General features: G+C 51.9%; 1 protein-coding gene across 16 annotated transcripts in view; it reads right to left on the reverse strand.

The window, feature by feature from the left end:
• Positions 1-18,072, reverse strand: part of TTLL1 (TTL family tubulin polyglutamylase complex subunit L1) — a 64,327-nt gene that overhangs the window by 6,312 nt on the left and 39,943 nt on the right. For 15 of the 16 annotated variants that reach the window (XM_024240081.3, XM_024240088.3, XM_002831229.6 and 12 more), the window contains 2 exons: positions 14,477-14,640; positions 7,723-7,984 (listed from right to left, as the gene is read on the reverse strand). In XM_024240081.3, the coding sequence (XP_024095849.1) occupies positions 7,855-7,984; positions 14,477-14,640 (294 nt within the window). In that variant the 3' untranslated portion in view covers positions 7,723-7,854. Of the gene's footprint in view, positions 1-7,722; positions 7,985-14,476; positions 14,641-18,072 lie in introns of those variants that run through there. The other variant, XM_054543574.2, reaches the window with a different exon arrangement.

Genomic DNA, 18,072 nt, shown 5'->3' on the forward strand with positions numbered 1-18,072 from the left:
GCTAAGCACGGCGGCTCATGCCTGTAATCTCAGCACGTTGGGAGGTTGAGGTGGAAGGATTCGCTTGAGTCCAGGAGTTCAAGATTAGCCCTTTTTTTTTTTTTTTTTTTGAGACGGAGTTTCGCTCTTGTTGCCCAGGCTGGAATTCAATGGTGTGATCCTGGCTTACCACAACCTCTGCTTCCTGGGTTCAAGCGATTCTCCTGCCTCAGCCTTCTGAGTAGCTGGGATTACAGGCATGCGGCACCACACCTGACTAATTTTGTATTTTTAGTGGAGACGGGGTTTCTCCATCTTGGTCAGGCTCTTCTTGAACTCCTAACCTCAGGTGGTCCACCCGCCTCGGCCCCCCAAAGTGTTGGGATTACAGGCATGAGCCACCGCGCCCGGCAGAGATTAGCCCTTTTTTTTTTTTTTTTTTGAGACGGAGTCTTGCTCTGTCGCCCAGGCTGGAGTGCAGTGGCACCATCTTGGCTCACTGCAAGCTCCGCCTCCCGGGTTCACGCCATTCTCCTGCCTCAGCACCCCCAGCAGCTGGAACTACAGGCGCACGCCTCCACGCCCAGCTAATTTTTTGTATTTTTAGTAGAGACGGGGTTTCACCGTGTTAGCCAGGATGGTCTCGATCTCGTGATCCATCCGCCTCGGCCTCCCAAAGTGCTGGGATTACAGGCGTGAGCCACCGCGCCCAGCCGAGCCCAGGAGTTTGAAACCAGCCTGGGCAACATGGCAAAACCCCATCTCTACAAAAAATACAAAAAAATTAGCCGGGCATGGTGGCACATGTCTGTAGTTCTAGCTACTCAGGAGGCTGAAGTGGGAGGATCACCTGAGCCTGGGAGGTTGAGGCTGTAGTGATTGTGCCACTGCAGTCCAGCCTAGGTGGTGGAGTAAGACCCTGTCTCAAGAGAAAAAAAAAAAAATCAAAACGGTTTCTCCCAGGAAAGTATACGAATGGCCAATAAGGACATAAAAAGCTACTCAACATCATTAGCTGTCAGAAAATATGCAAATCAAAACCATAATGAGATACCACTTCAGGGGAGCAGTGGTTCACATTTGTAATCCCAGCACTTTGGGAGGCCAAGGCAGGCCAATTGCTTGAGGCCAGGAGTTCAAAACCAACCTGGGCAACATGGTGAGACCCTGTCGCTACAAAAAAATAAAAAATTAGCAGCCGGGCATGGTGGCTCATGCCTATAATCCCAGCACTTTGGGAGGCCGAGGCGGGTGGAGCAAAAGGTCAGGAGTTCGAGACCAGCCTGGCCAACATAGTGAAACCCTGTCTCTACTAAAAATACAAAAGTTAGCCGCATGTGGTGGCACATGCCTGTAATCCCAACTACTCAGGAGGCTGAGGCGGGAGAATCGATTGAACCCAGAAGGCAGAAGTTGCAGTGAGCCAAGACCACACTATTGCACTCCAACCTGGGTGACAGAGTGAGACTCTGTTTCAAAAAGTAAAATAAAATAAAATAAATAAAAATTAGCAGGGTGTGGTGGCATGCACCTGTAATCCCAGCTACTTGGGAGGCTGAGGTGGGAGGATCACCCCAGGAGGTCAAGGCTGCAGTGAGCTGTGATTATACCACTGCGCTCCAGCCTGGATGACAGAGCAAGACCCTGTCTCAAAAAAAAGAGCTATCAGGCTGGGTGTGGTGGCTCATGCCTGTAATCCCAGCACTTTGGGAGGCCGAGGTGGGTGGATCACCAGGTCAGGAGTTCAAGACCAGCCTGGCCAAGATGGTGAAACCCCGTCTCTACTAAAAATACAAAAATTAGCCGGGCATGGTGGCGGGCGCCTGTAATCCCGGCTGAGACAGGAGAATCACTGGAACCCGGGAGGTGGAGGTTGCAGTGAACTGAGATTATGCCATTGCACTCCAGCCTGGGCAACAGAGCAAGACTCCGTCTCAAAAAAACAAAAAGTTCTGATTTCATTTTAACTAGTACAAGATGCAGGAAGGGAAGCTGCCTGGTGACATTCTTGCTATTCAGCCATGGCGTCGAGGCAGCATTATTCATAACCATGAGTAGCGTGGCCTTTCTGAACAGCTTCTGAAAAGCACATTTGTTACTGCAGCTTTGCAGTTTACCTCCTTCTACATTCAGGGCTCAAACCCCGTTTAACACACGCCCCCTACTGGGCCACTGAGAACTGCTCGTCTCTGCAGGTCCCCTTCCACCTGGTGTGCAGGCTCCCTGTGTGCAACTCCCCTCCTCCCGTCCCTAGGGCCCCACCTGAGTTCACATTCTGGCCTGCACTGCCAGATCTCCCTCCAGCCTCTCACCAGCTCCATCATCCTTAGAGAGGCACATCTCTAAGAACACTAATGCCATCACTCAAAAACATTTGGCTGGAAGCCGGGCATGGTAGCTCATGCCTGTAATCCCAGCACTTTGGGAGATGGAGGCCGGTGGATCACTTGAGGTCTGGAGTTCAAGACCAGCCTGGCCAACATGGTGAAACCCCGTCTCTACTAAAAATACAAAACTAGGCCGGGCACGGTGGCTGATGCCTGTAATCCCAGCACTTTGGAAGGCCGAGGCAGGCGGATCACGAAGGTCAGGAGATCGAGACCATCCTGGCTAACACGGTGAAACCCCGTCTCTACTAAAAATACAAAAAATTAGCTGGGCGTGGTGGCGGGCACCTGTAGTCCCAGCTACTCAGGAGGCTGAGGCAGGAGAATGGCATGAACCTGGGAGGCAGATCTTGCAGTGAGCTGAGATCACGCCACTGCACTCCAGCCTGGGTGACAGAGCGAGACTCCGTCTCAAAACAAAACAAAACAAAACTAGCCGGGCATGGTGGCACATGCCTGTAATCCCAGCTACTTGGGAGGTTGAGGCACGAGAATGACTTGAACCCAGGAGGCAAAGGTTGCTGTGAGCCGAGATTGTGCCACTAGCCTGGGCAAGAGTGAGACTCCATCTCAAAAAAAAAAGGAAAGAAAGGGGGGGAGGGGAGGGGTGGGAAGGGGAGGGGAGATTAGGTGAGTTAAACCGGAGTTGCGGGGGAATGTTGGCCAAATGGCAGGCAGGGTGGGCCTGGGCCTGAGGGAACGCCATGGCCCCTGGATTTGTTCCTGCTGACAGAGCGCCAGCGGCCGTGCAGAAGCATGAGCAAGGTGGGTTTGCATCTGTCACTGGAGGAGCGCTCCGAATGCTTCTCAGGACAAAAGCAGGAGGCCGCCATTATTCACAGGATGTGAGATCTAATATGGTTCAGGCTGGGGCAAATCAGTGAAGATCAAAATCCCTCACCTTCCACAATGAGGGACTGGAATCAAAGGTGGATGTGCTCCCGCCTGCTCACAAAGGGTCCTCACGTGCCCCAGGGCCCTCCGCTGGGGCACAGTTCACATTAGGCGACACACAAACAGCCTGAGGGTGCCCAGTCACTGAGCAGCCCCAGTCGCTGTGCCGTTACTGGCAGGCAGGGCCCTGCAGGAGACCTTGGCCTCCCCAGACCACAGGGGCTGCAGGGCTGCTGTGGGGAGAGGGCCAGGCGGCCGCAGCACAGCTGGGAATGGCTCCAGAGGGGAGGGTGGAGAGTGCGCTGGCCCCTGGGGGGACTCAGAGAGGAGTTGCGTGTGTTTGGCACTGGTGGACATGGTGTGTGGCAGTGTGAGCCAACAGGCCAATGGGCGGCAAGCATAGGAGGCTTTATGGAGGGCCCTGAAGAACCACTGTGTGGAGGGGAAATGGCCCCCTGTGAGGAAAGTCCCAGCAGGCGGTGGAGCGCAACCAGATGCGGGTCCAGACTGATGGGGTCTCCATGGCAACACAGGTGGGAGGTGGAGGAGGAGAAGGGAGACAGTGAGAAGGTTGTCACCAGGCCCTCACTAATACCCGGGGAGCAGCCCATGTGCAAAGGAGGTGAAGGATAGTCGTTTGGTTTTGTTTTGTTTGAGATGGAGTCTTGCTCCATTGTCCAGGCTGGAGTGCAATGGTGCGATCTCGGCTCACTGCAACCTCCGCCTCCTGGGTTCAAGCGATTCTTCTGCCTCAGCCTCCCAAGTAGGTGGGATTACAGGCATGAACCACCAAGCCCAGCTAATTTTTGTATTTTTAGTAGAGACAGGGTTTCACCATGTTGGCCAGGCTGGTCTCAAACTCCTGACCTCAGGTGATCCACCCACCTCAGCCTCCCAAAGTGCTGGGACTACAGGCGTGATCTACTGTGCCCAGTCGAGGATGGGTTTATATTGGGAAAAACCAAGCCTATCAAACTTGGTGAAAACGACCACAGGATGCAACCCTCTGGCCTGGGACCCACCCCATCAAGTGTGTGGGAGCTGACAAGAAAACAGCAACAGCTCCTGGACAGCTCCCAGCAGGGCTCACTGCTTAGGCCCAGCCTACCGCTGAATGGGGCCGCTCCTGGCCCGACAGCCTCCCGAGGCCAGCTGCCAACACCGCACCCTTCCCACCCGTGTCCTGGAAGTGCTCAGAGGAAACATCTGCCCAGAACATGACATCACTAATGAGACAGTCACTATATGACATAAATCTACTTAGCAGAGCCTCACCCTCACCTAGCAACTGGGTCACCAGCAAACTAACCACTTGGTGTGACTCCTCCATTAGGACTACATGGCCCCGGAGCCTCAGAGGCCAACGTTCCCAACCAGGGACTCCACCCTTCTCCCAGAGAGAGGCAAAAACAACACAATGTAACTGAGAACCAGGTTGTAAAAACCGGTGGAAGAGCTGGCAACAGTTAACAGGGTGTCTTTCACCTCTGTGTGTAGGAGCCGAGGTGGAGCTGCCAGCTGTGCAGAGGACGCCCCCTCCTGGGGGGTAAGAGGGCTCGCCAGAGCCAGCGAGGCGGGTGGGCAGGGTCCCTGTGCGGTGGTACTGGTTGTTTCTGAGGCAAACAGAGCTCCCCCCTTTTTTTTTTGAGACAGAGTTTCGCTCTTATTGCCCAGGCTTGAGTGTAATGGCGCCATCTCGGCTTTCCACAACCTCCGCCTCCTGGGTTCAAGCGATTCTCCTGCCTCAGCCTCCAGGCTAATTTTTGTATTTTTAGTAGAGATGAAGTTTCACCATGTTGGCCAAGCTAGTCTCGAACTCCTGACCTCAGATGATCCACCCTTCTCGGCCTCCCAAAGTGCTGGGATTACACGCATGAGCCACCGCGCCCGGCCACAGAACTCCGCATTTTATACAGTGGGAAACAAAGGTGCAACGACCCCAGGGACAGGCTTGGGAAACAGCTCATAAACAGCCGAGCCAGGCCACAAGGCCAAGTCTGACTCGAGGATCTCCATCCCACACCCGCCATCAACAGCAAACGCATTAAAACTAAACCCCACGGCTGGGCGCAGTGGTTCACACCTGTATTCCCAGCACTCTGGGAGGCTGAGGCAGGCGGATCACCTAAGGTTGGGAGTTTGAGACCAGCCTGGCCAACATGGTGAAGTCCCATCTCTATTAAAAATACAACAATTAGCCAGGCATGGTGGTGTACATCTGTAATCCCAGCTACTTGGGAAGCTGAGGCACGAGAATCACTTCAACCCGGGAGGCAGAGATTGCAGTGAGCTGAGGTCGCGCCACTGCACTCCAGCCTGCTGGGCGACAGAGTGAGATTCTGTCTCAAAAACAAAACAAAAACAAAAAAAGAACAAAAACTTAAACACCAGGGAACACATACAACGCACATACCAATAAGATAATGAAGAAGGAACGGCTGAAAAGTCCATCAATTGTAGTTTATTTGGAGTCCAGCCAAGTACCATTTGTATATATGTTCCTCTTACTTTCTATTCTACCATATGTGTTGAAAAGACCTATTTTTCCCTAATTGGCAGTGAAACATCATTAAATATATGTACACATATACACACACACAATATGGCATGTACACTTGACACACGTCCATGCATGGGTACTGACAGAGCTTGGGCAAGTCAGGGAAGACCCTTGTCTGAAGGACATACCCTTGGTGCCATTTGGGAGAACAAACTCCTGTTACTAGCATTGCAACAAAAACAGGTGGCAAGCTTTAAAGATAAACTCAAGACAGGGAGTGAAACTTCAGCAAATACGTGTTAATACGACCATGAGTAAAAGGCCCTTCCTGGCCGGGCGCGGTGGCTCACGTCTGTAATTTCAGCACTTTGGGAGGCGGAGGTGGGAGGATCACCTGAGGTCAGGAGTTCGAGACCAGCCTGGCCAACACGGTGAAACCCCGTCTCCACTAAAAATACAAAAATTAGTTAGGCGTGGTGGCAGGCGCCTGTAATTCCACCTCCTTGGGAGGCTGAGCCAGGAGAATTTCCTGAACCCAGGAGGTGGAGGTTGCAGTGAGCCTAGATTGTGCCATTGCACTCCAGCCTGGGTGTTAAGAGGGAAACTCCACCTCAAAAAAAAAAAAAAAAAAAAAAAAAAGACCCTTCCTAAGAACAGCACTGTAACTCATGAGTTATTACTCAAATGCATCTGTCCACCTACCCACCAACTCAGGTCCTTTCCATACACTCCTGTAAGTCACTGGGCTACTGGGAGACTGCATGGGAACACCATGCTGGTGCAGCCTGTCCCGCAGCCATCGCTCCTCCCACAGCTCCTGGCTGCCCACGGCGCTTCCCTGCAGCAAACCCAGCTGCTGATGTCATAAAAGGCACATAGCTGGACCTATCTGCGCTCATGTGCTTCAATTTACAACAGACTCATCCACAAAACCAAAGTGGTAGAAACGAACAGGTCTTTTTGAAGCCAGGCATGGTGTCTCATGCCTGTAATCCCAACACTTTGGGAGACTTAGGAAGGAGGATCGCTTGAGCCCAGGAGTTTGAGACCAGCCTGGCCAACATGATGAAACTCTGTCTCTACAAAAAAAAAAACTTTAAAAAGTAGCTGGGGGTGGTGGTGTGTGCCTGTGTGGTCCCAGCTACTCGGGAGGCTGAGGCGGGCGGATCACTTGAGCCCAGGAAGTTGAGTCATGATCGCACCACGGCACTCCAGCCTGGGTGACAGGGCGAGATCCTGTCTGAAAAGAAAAAAGAAAAGAAAAGAAAACAGGTCTTCCTGGGAGCACCTAGACAAAGGCCTTTGTAAAGATAAATTACTGAGGAATATTTCTAGTTGCCTGTTTTCTTCCAAATCACAGTCAAGTAAGCTGGGCGTGTTGGCTCACCTCTGTAATCCCAGCATTTTGGGAGGTCGAGGTGGGCAGATCACCTGAGGTCAGGAGTTTGAGACCAGCCTGCCCAACATGGTGAAACCCCATCTCTACTAAAAATACAAAAATTAGCCGGGTGTGGTGGCTACTGTAATCCCAGCTACTTGGGAGCCTGAGGTGGGAGAATTCCTACCCAGGAGGCAGAGGCTGCAGTGAGCTGAGATTGTCCCAGTGCACTCCAGCCTGGGCGACAGAGCAAAACTCTGTCTCAGAAAAAAAAAAAAAAAAAAAAATTGCAGTCAGGTAAAAAGAAACGCAACTAAAAGAGCCGTCAGTTAAATACATTCCTCTGTCATGGCAGGACTAGTCTATAAGATTTGTTTTGTTTTTAATTTAGTGTAAAGTTTTTTTAATGTTTAAACCTTGTGACATATCAAATTACCCGCTGAAGCTGTTACTTTCTGCCAAAAAAGTGAATTTTTAATATGAAAATTCTGCTTAGGTTAAAAATTAAAAAAAAAAAAAAAAAAGAGTGAGTTTTATACATCCGTGTGAATTGTTTCCTTTAGCACTAGTCAGACTCCATAACCTTCCAAAGAAGTGCCTTCATTTATTTACAGGGCTCAGGAAAGGAAAAAAACTCTAGAAAAGGGAAATTTCAAAATAGGGCTTCAGCAGGGGCCCAGGTGGAGTGAGTAGCTTTGATAAGGTCCGGGTGAGAGTCACTTCCAGGTGGTGAGGACGGCTCTCCCCGAGTCTCTCGATCGGCCTGCTCTGGGCCCCAGAGACTGACCCTGACGGCTTCTCAGCTCCCGGTCAGCCCCGTCACCCTGGGCCAGTTCTTCATCGTACCTGGAGACAGAAACAGCCAGGATCATGGCAGGCTCTCTTTCGAAGGCAACAGGCAGGGCCACCAGGCTGCTGTGTGGCAAATACGACATCACCCAGAGAAGCGGCCCGAGGGGGCCCCACCCCCGCGACTCCTGCTGGCTCCCGCCCACCTGCCCGCCAGGTGGCTTTCGCAGCCCAGCAAACGCTCCCCAAGGCCACCGTGCCTATGTGTACAACCTTGTTAAGTTGTTATTGTGGACAGTGTTCTCCCCTCGGAAGCTGACATTTTATACAGGTCACCAGGTCAAATTTGGCAATGACTCCAAAGGCAACATGAATGAGGTGACACAGAACGAGCCCAGGGTAAGTGAGGTGAGACTGCCTGGCTGGAAACGCTTCACACAAGGCACCTGCAGGCTGGGGGGACTAACTCCATTCCAGATGGGAGCGGCACATGAGCACCGGCCAGTGGAGGCTAGGGCAGAGGCCCCACGGTGTACACTCAGCTAGAGACTCTGCCAGTGTGACCCACACCACCCCTCCCCATTTTCTTTCTTTCTTTTTTTTTTTTTTGAGATGGAGTTTTGCTCTATCACCCAGGCTGGTATACAGTGGCGCAATCTTGGCTCACTACAACCTTCACCTCCCGGGTTGAAGCGATTCGCCTGCCTCAGCCTCCTGAGTAGCTGGGATAATAGGTGCCCACCACCACACCCAGCAAATTTTTGTATTTTTAGTAGAGATGGGGTTTCCCCATGTTGGCCAGGCTGGTCTCGAACTCCTGACCTCAGGTGATCTGCCCATTCGGACTCCCAAAGTGCTGGGATGACAGGCGTGGGCCAGCGTGCCCGGCCCCCATTTTCTTTAACTGCCTGTTTCCCAATTAACGTTCATGCATCCTAAGGCCGCGTGCGCTAAGGAGGCAGCAGTGCAGGAAACAGCCTGAATTTTCGCGTCTGGAAAAGCTGGATGCCAGCTGCAGCTCCTGAGACGGGGCGGTCACAGCATCTGGGCAAGTCCTGGGTCCTTCCCACAGTGGCGGGGCCCTTCTCTCACGGGGTCCCAGAGCATGGTTGTTGCTGCCTGCACCTATTGCAGGCTGTGGCAGGGAGCAGGCTGGGGGAATGGGGCCGCCCCCTCCATAGTGACTGACATTACCCTCCCAATTCGGGCAGCAGCAGCAGGACTTGCTTCCTATGGGGGGAAACTGGGGTTCTAGAGGTTTGCTCAGGGCCTAGGGTCCCACAGCTGGCCCGTGGCACAGGTAAGATTAACCTCTAGGACTTCTGGTTTCTAATTCGGAGTTTTTTGTCCCGCAGAGCTGAGGAGTGTGGAAAGCATCTTTCCCCAGTTAAAGCACATCTGTCAGTGTGCTGCGCTGGCCATCCTGACTAGGACCCTCGGTTGTATGTAGGTATTTACGTCAAACACAAAAGGTACCCAGATGCTGAGTGCTAATCATGTGGACTCCTGGAAAAGGGTGGATTTCTGTGATAAGCTTATTACCAAAACCAGAGTCTGCAGGTTGAATGTAGTGTGAGTTAGAAACTTCTGAGGTTAAATAATGTATTTTCTGCATTGTGCTTCTGGTGGCAAACTGGGACTGAAAGAGTAGGTGGGAAGAAAGCATTTTCTGATTCCTTTTTTTTTTTTTTGAAACCGTCACCCAGACTGGAGTGTAGTGGCGTGATCTTGGCTCACTGCAACCTCTGCCTCCTGGGTTCAGGAGATTCTCATGCCTCAGCCCCCTGAGTGGCTGGGATTACAGGCGCATGCCACCATGCCCGGCAAATTTTTTGTATTTTTGGTAGAGATGGGGTTTCACCATGTTGCCCAGGCTGGTCTCGAACCCCTGAGCTCAAGCAATCTTCCTGCCTCGGTCTCCCAAAGTGCTGGGATACAGGTGTGAGCCACTGCGCCTAGTCGCATTTTCTGACTTCTGTCTGTGAAGCAGACACCACAGGGATCCAGGCTCTGCACCAGGGTGGGGCTGTCAGGACGATGACACAGGGGCCTGCTTCCTCTCTGGCTCTTGAAGGAGAGACACAGCCACAGTCCCTATGACACAAGGAAGCCACACAGGACACACCCGGAACTCTGGAATCTGCCTGGGTGGGGGGTCCTCCAGGAAGCCTCCCTGGCGCCTCTCCACAGGATCAGATACCCCTACCCCGTGGGGACTCCACATTCATAAATGTCATCACTCCACTGCCCCCCTGTGTTTGCTTCACTGGCCAGGGGGCTGCAGTGACCGCCTGTCTGGTTCGTGGCTGCCCCCAGCAGCTTGCTCAAGGTCTGGTGGATAGGAATCTACTGAATGAATGGAGAAAAGGACCACATATGGTGACCGGTTTCACGGAGCACTTGTGCTGATCTGTGCAGCTCAAAAAAACAAAACAAACAGAAAGGAGCATTTGGCAAGCAGCTGGCACCGGGATGCGCTGTTCCCAGGGTGGTCTGGCCACCTACCAAGCCAACACAGAGGAGAATCAGAGCCAAGATGGTTCTTCGAAGTTCCTGTTCTAGCAGGCTTTTCTCCTGGGTTTTCACAGAAAGAATCTAGTCACTGTTAGGGTTTTTTAAAGGCTGTAAAAGTACAGTCAGCAACTTTAGAACAGGGTCCTGGAGGTGGCAGATGCAAAGTGCCAGGCCTTGTGGGGCCACAGCCAATGGCGTGGCCTGGGGCACATGACCTCATGCGGCCAGTGTCCTCTGCTAGATGCTGCTGGGTTCTGAGGGGTTGCTGTGGGCACGCAGAGCACCTGGCACGGACGGGCGGCGCCGCTCAGATGCATGGCCCTCCCGGTCAGCACCAACTGCTACTGCTGCAGGTGGCTACACCTGAAAATGGAGCTGGGGTTCTTTGATCAGCTGAATGCCTAAGGGAAGCAAGCCCCGACTGAAGTGTTTAGAGGCCATCAGCTCCACACAAGAGCCTTCCATTACCCCTCAGGAGCCGGGAGAGGACGGCTGGATCAGGGAGGGGGGTCACCTTGTTGTCTCTTCAACTAAAAGCAGTGAGGCTCTGGCCTCTGCTTCTTCTCTTTTTTTTTTTTTTTTTTTGAGGCAGAGTTTCGCTCTGTCACCCAGGCTGGAGTGCAGTGGCACGATCTCGGCTCACTGCAACTTCCGTCTCCTGGGTTCAAGCCATTCTCCTGCCCTCAGCCTCCCAGGTAGCTGGGATTACAGGTGCCCACCACCACGCCTGGCTAATTTTTGTATTTTTAGTAGAGACGGGATTTCACCATGTTGGCCAGGCTGGTCTTGAACTCAAGACCTCAGGTGAGCCACCTGCCTTGGCCTCCCTAAGTGCGGGGATTACAGGTATGAGCCACCACACCCAGCCTGGCCTCTGCTTCTTAGCCTGGAAATGGCGAGTCTGGCCCACTCCCCCAAGAAGGCCACGGGCTGGACGGGGCAGAGGCTCCACGCACTCCCAACAAGCCAGCCTCTCCACCACCCTCAACTGGACTGAAGAGAACCCCCCAAGGTCCTCATGCTACTGACAAGTCTCCCCACAATGGTCCCCACCCCGTACACCCTCACAGACCCCCTCAGTCCTCCAGCACAGGGGCCATCAAGACCCAGCCCCCAAGGCCGCCATCACAGTTGCCGTCCCCAAGCCTGATCTCACCCTTCACCTCCCAGGCTGCCAATCCCAGTCTGACCCCATCCCCACAGACTCACCCTCTGTGGGCTCCAGAACTCTCTGCCCATCATCGCACCCACCATGCCGTCTGCTTGTCCTTCAATCTCCTCTTCCCCTTCCTGCTCTAAGGGGCTCCTGCGAGACGCTGCTTCCCCTGCAGCCCCTGGTGTGGAGGCTGCTTTCTCTCTCACCCACCATACTCCTGGCTGGAGGGGGCCTCCTCTCTAAAGCCCCCGGCTCTTTCCAGGCCTGGTCACCACAGTTACCTTCCTCCTTGTGCAGTCACCTCCAGTCCTCCAGGTCACCACCCCAGATCCCTTGGAGAGCCAGGCTCCTAGTTCATGGTGGCGAGTGACGGCAATGACCAAACAGATGAAACCCCCAACTCCCTGACCTCTGGTGACCCTGTCCTCTACTCTATCTCAGTCCCATCCCCAGGGAGTCCCCAAGCCTCGTCACCCCTCGCATTATCTCCATGGCAAGTGCTCAGTCCCTGACCCCACTGCCCCTTCTCCTCCCAGCCCACTTCCCTAGTGCCCGACTCCAACAACCCTCCTCCTCGCAGGACTGCCACCCACCCCCGCCTTCTCCCTGTCCCCACTGCCCTCTCTCTTGCCATCGCAAGCTCCCAATCCTGGTCCCTCCCAGCCCTCTGCCTTCTCTGTACCTAGCCTGGGCAGCTGACCAGGGAGGAGAGAACAACCAACCACACACACTGACTGGTCGTCCCTGAAGTTCACAGCCACTACCCTGTGGCTGTGAGGTTGCCAGCAAGCCCAGCATACTTCATCTAAACTCCCCTTCCACCTGCTCCTCCTGTTCCAGACAATGAGCTGTAACATGCACATCCGCACCACACACAGCAGGGGCAGGAGGCAGCTGAGCATGGGCTCCAGAGTCCTGGACCTGTGTTCAGATCCTCCCACCAGCAGCGCCTACCAGCTACAAGCCTGACGTCTCTGTGTGTGTGTGTGTAAATTTCATTAAATATTTCTTCCTTAGTTTTTTTAAAAATTTAAATGAAACGCACATTTTTGCTTTGACAGAAGCATGTAACTGTGATCCTAACACACCTACTCCTCTGCCTTTTACCGCCGTCTGCTTCCCTCTCTTCTCCACGCCCACTCGACCGCAGTATCGATGCCAACAACATGATGTGTGTCCTTCCATGCTTCCCTGCTCATGCATTCGCATGTAGGCCACTGCACACGTCACTGTACGTACACACAGGGGATTCTGAGGCCAGTGTTTTACAAGGATTACATTATACACCCTTTTCTGCAGTGTGTTTTTCCCAGGCAACCTCCCAGGCCCCATGGTGTAGCTCTGGGTCAATCTTTTTTTTTTGGAGACAGAGTCTGACTCTGTCGCCCAGGCTGGAATGCAGTGGTGCAATTTGGGCTCACTTCAACCTCCGCCTCCCGGGTTCAAGCGATTCTCCTGCCTCAGCCTCCTGAGTAGCTGAGATTACAAGCGCACACTACCACACCCAGCTAATTTTTGTATTTTTAGTAGAGATACAGTTTCACTATGTTGGTCAGGCTGGTCTCGAACTCCTGAGCTCGTGATCCACCCGCCTCGGCCTCCTAAAGTGCTGGGATTACAGGCGTGAGCCACTGTGCCCGGCCAGGTGAATCTTTTAAAGGCCACTTAATAGACCACATAATGAATGAACCACACCATGTTCAGCCACCACAGTCCTGATGGGCTCTCGCTTTGTTCCCACTTTCGTCACTACAAGTATGCCACTGAACCGCTCTAAGCCTTTGTTTCCACACCTGTGAAATGGAGCTAATAGTCTTACCTACTTCAAAATATTACCAGGGAAAGGAATTGATACTGTGTGTAAAGCACTCTGCACAGTTTCTGACACATGACAAGCCCTCGAAAGTTAGCTATTTCCTTCCTGCTCTGTAAGATAGATCTTATTATACCCATTTTTTTTTTTTTTTGGTAGAGATGGGGTTTCACTATGTTTGCCAGCCTGGTCTGGAACTCCTGACCTCAGGTGATTCGCCTGCCTCACCCTCCCAAAATGCTGGGATTACAGGCGTGAGACACTGCACCTGGTCTATTATACCCATTTAAAGGTGGACAAACTGAGGCTCAAACAGTTGCACTGAGTTCCTCCCTGTCACCCAGCTCTATGTGGCAAAGCCAGGGAATGAGCCCAGGTGACCTGTGAGAAACACGCACTCCACCCAGCCTGCTGCAGCTATCCCGGCGGCCAAGCGCTCCACCCAGCCTGCTCCAGCTATCCCGGCGGCCAACGGGGGCCTGGCACGTGATCAGTGCACCGCACATATGTCGTGAGTAGGAGCATACACGATGATCAAGTTTAGCACCCAAACTGCTTTTCTGGGCTGGGTGCAGTGGCTCACACTTGTAATCTCAGCACTTTGGGAGGCCGAGGTGGGAGAATCACTTGAGGTCAGGAGTTCAAGACCAGCCTGGCAAAGATGGTGAAACCCTGTCTATACTAAAAATACAAAAATTAGCCAGGAGTGGTAACACATGCCTATAATCCCAGCTACTTGGGAGGCTGAGGCAGGAGAACTGCTTGAACCCAGGAGGCGGAGGTTGCAGTGAGCCGAGATCGTGTCACTGCAATCCAGCCTTGGTGACAGAGTGAGACTCCCTCTCAAAATAATAATAATAAGAAGAAGAATAAGAATAAGAATAAATAAAATAAATAAACAAATTGTTTTTCTGCTACAACACGATCTATCCCATCATGTCATTAGTAAATGAAACACTCTGCCCAAATAAGGAGAATCCACATACACCCAGAAATCCAAGCTGGGCTATGGCACACGCCATTCAGAAACACAGAAGGACAAGTGCACAGTCACACACAAACTTACAGAATCTCGTAATTGCCGAGGACTTCCTTTGGGGGCGACTTGTTCCATTTGCAGTCTGGGATTTCGCCGTTTGGGACAGCGATGTTGAGGGTGTCATTAATCAGGTTGTACTTGAGGATTCGGTCGTTGGCAGTGCTGGACGTGAGAGACGGGGACGCGTTCACCTGTGAGATGAAAGACCCACGTTCCTCACCTGTGTCTCTTGCTCTTTTGGAATGAAAATGTACACTGCAGAAGGAGATGCTGGCCGCTACACACTTTAGTCAAGTTTACTTTTTTTCTTTTTTTTGAGACAGAGTTTCGCTCTTGTTGCCCAGGCTGGAGTGCAGTGGCGTGATCTCGGTTCACTGCAACCGCCGCCTCCCGGGCTCAAGCGATTCTCCTGCCTCAGCCTCCCGAGTAGCTGGGACTACAGGCACACACCACCACGCCCAGCTATTTTTTGTACTTTTATTAGAGATGGGGTTTCACCATGTTGACCAGGCTGGTCTCGAACTCCTGACCTCAGGTGATCCTCCCACCTCGGCCCCCCAAAGTGCTGGGATTACAGGTGTGAGCCACCGTGCCTGGCAAATGGTTATTTAATATTGCTACTATCTAATACCGTCAGAGCACCTTGGATAGGAAGCACTTTGTGATCCACTTTTATTAGCTGTTCAATGAAATATAAGTAATACTTAAAGGTAGGATTAGAATTATGATCTACAAATCAGCGATCACACAAACATTTTGGGCCAGTGTATATCACAAACATTATCAGTGCCTACCTGTGTGACTGGTTCTGTCCTAAGAACCAAGAGCCCCACAGGGGTTTGTTAGAATCAGTGAACCAAACGACCCTGCCCAAGCAGCAGTGTGGGTTTAAGTAAAAGGCAATGGGCTCCCTTTTTGCTACGAGAGTAATATCTCATCAATAAAGCAGCATTCTCACTCAAATGATGAATCCTTCCAACACATGGAAAGGTGGTCCCATAAGGCCTCTGAGAAGCTAAGCAATGTCACAAAATCCACACATTAAAATGAAGACATTCGCTTTGTTCTGTGGAGAGTCCCATAGGCCCTCAGTCACTACTTTTTTTTTTTTGAGACAGTCTTGCTCTGTCACCCAGGCTGGAATGCAGTGGTGCGATCTCAGCTCACTGCAACCTCTGCCTCCCGGGTTCAAGCAATTCTCCTGCCTCAGCCTCCTGAGTAGCTGGGATTACAGGCGTGCACCACCACGCCTGGCTAATACTTGTATTTTTAGTAGAGACAGGGTTTTACCATGTTGGTCAGGCTGGTCTTGAACCCCTGACCTCAGGGGATCTGCCCACCTCGGCCTCCCAAAGTGCTGGGGTTACAGGCGTGAGCCACCATGCCCAGCCAGTCACTACTTATTTACTCATATTTTAGGCACTGTTCTAATGACCTTGGTTAGCTGTTCCAGGTCATGGGGGATTAGAGGGAGCAAATCTGTAAGCTGTTCAGGTTTCTCCCAGTCAGACTGCCTGTCTGTGCTGCTAGCAGGGTATCGAATATGTACTGTGCCAAAGAATTGCACAGATCTCATTGCCCTCAAAATGACCACTGCAGTATACCATAATACTATAATTCTTATTATGAATACATGAAGATTAATAATTGTTATTAGGGGCCGGGCACGGTGGCTCATGCCTGTAATCCTAGTACTTTGGGACGCCAAGGCGGGTGGATCATGAGGTCAAGAGTTTGAGACCAGCTTGGCCAACATGGTGAAACCCTGTCTCTACTAAAAATAAAAAAAATTAGCGAAGCATGGTGGCGGGCACCTGTAATCCCAGCTACTTGGGAGGCTGAGACAGGAGAATCGCTTGAACCCGGGAGGCGGAGCTTGCAGTGAGCTGAGATCACACCACTGCACTCCAGCCTGGGTCACAGAGTGAGACTCCGTCTCAAAAAAAAAAAGAAAAAAAAAAAAAGAATTGTTTTAGGCTGTGTGCAGTGGCTCACACCTATAACCCCAGCACTTTGGGAGGCCGAGGTGGAGGGATCGCTTGAAGCTAGGAGTTCGAGACTAGCCTAGGCAACACAGCAAGACCCCATCTCTACCAAAAAAAAGAAAAAAAAAATTATCTGGGAAGAGTGGCACACACCTCTAAGTCCTAGCTACACAGGAGGCTGAGGTGAGAAGGATCACTTGAGCCCAGTAGTTCAAGTTGCGGCGAGCAATGATGGTGACATTGCACTCCAGCCTGGAACACAGAGCGAGACTTGGTCTCTTAAAAAAAAAAACCCAGGCCAGGCATGGTGGCTCAAACCTGTAATCCCAGCACTTTGGGAGGCTGCAATGGGCGGATCACTTGAGGTCCGGAGTTCAAGACCAGCCTGACCAACATGGTAAAACCCCATCTCTACTAAAAATACAAAAATTAGCCAGGCGTGGTGGCAGTTACCTGTAATCCCAGCTACTCAGGAGGCTGAGGCACAAGAATCACTTGAACCCAGGAGGCAGAGGTTGGAGTGAGCCGAGATCGTGCCACTGCACTCCAGCCTGGGCGACAGAGCAGGACTCTGTCTCAAAAAAATAAAAATAAAAATAAAAAATACCTAAAACATTAGGGTCTGCAAAAGGGGGGAGGGAAGAAGAAGGCGAGAATTTAAAAACTCCGTATTGAATACTATGTTCACTATTTGGGTGACGGGCTCAAGAGAAGCCCAAAGCCCAGCATTCTGCAATGTATCCATGTAACAAACCGGCATATGTGCCCCCTGAAACAAGAAAAAAAAAAAAAAAAAAAGGCTGGGGGCAGTTGCTCACACTTGTAATTCCAGCACTTTGGGAAGCCAAGGCAGGAGGATCATTTGAGCCCAGGAGTTCAAAACCAGCTTGGGAGGCTGGGCGTGGTGGCTCACACCTGTAATCCCAGCACTTTGGGAGGCCAGGATGGGCGTATCACTTGAGGTCAGGAGTTCGAGACCAGCCTGACCAACATGGAGAAACCCCGTCTCCACTAAAAACACAAAATTAGCTAGGCGTGGTGGCTCATGCCTGTAATCCCAGCTACTCGGGAGACTGAGGCAGGAGAATCGCTTGAACCTGGGAGGCAGAGGTTGTGGTGAGCCAAGATGGCACCATTGCACTCCAGCCTGGGCAACAAGAGTGAAACTCCGTCTCAAAAAAACAAAAACCAAACAAACAAAACACACACACACAAAAACCCAGTTGCTCATGCCTGTAAGTAAGACCCCATCTCTACACACACACACACACACAAATTAGCCAAGCATGGTGGCACAGGCCTGTAATCCCAGCTACTCAGGAGGCTGAGGTAGGAAGATCACTTCAGCTCAGAAGCTGGAGGCTGCAGCGAGCTATGATTACATCATTGCCTCCAGCCCAGGCCACAGAGTGGGACCCAGTCTCAAGACAGAAAAAAAAAAAAAAGAAAAAAAAAAGAACTGTTGGCTGGGCACGGTGGCTCACACCTGTCATCCTAGCACTTTGGGAGGCCGAGGCAGGCAAATTGCCTGAGCTCTCAGGAGTTCAAGACCAGCCTGGGCAACATGGTGAAACCCCATCTCTGCTAAAATACAAAAAATTAGCCGGGGTTGGCGGCATGCACCCGTAGTCCCAGCTA

Source organism: Pongo abelii, chromosome 23, assembly GCF_028885655.2.
Source record: "Pongo abelii isolate AG06213 chromosome 23, NHGRI_mPonAbe1-v2.0_pri, whole genome shotgun sequence".
Classification (NCBI taxonomy): domain Eukaryota; kingdom Metazoa; phylum Chordata; class Mammalia; order Primates; family Hominidae; genus Pongo; species Pongo abelii.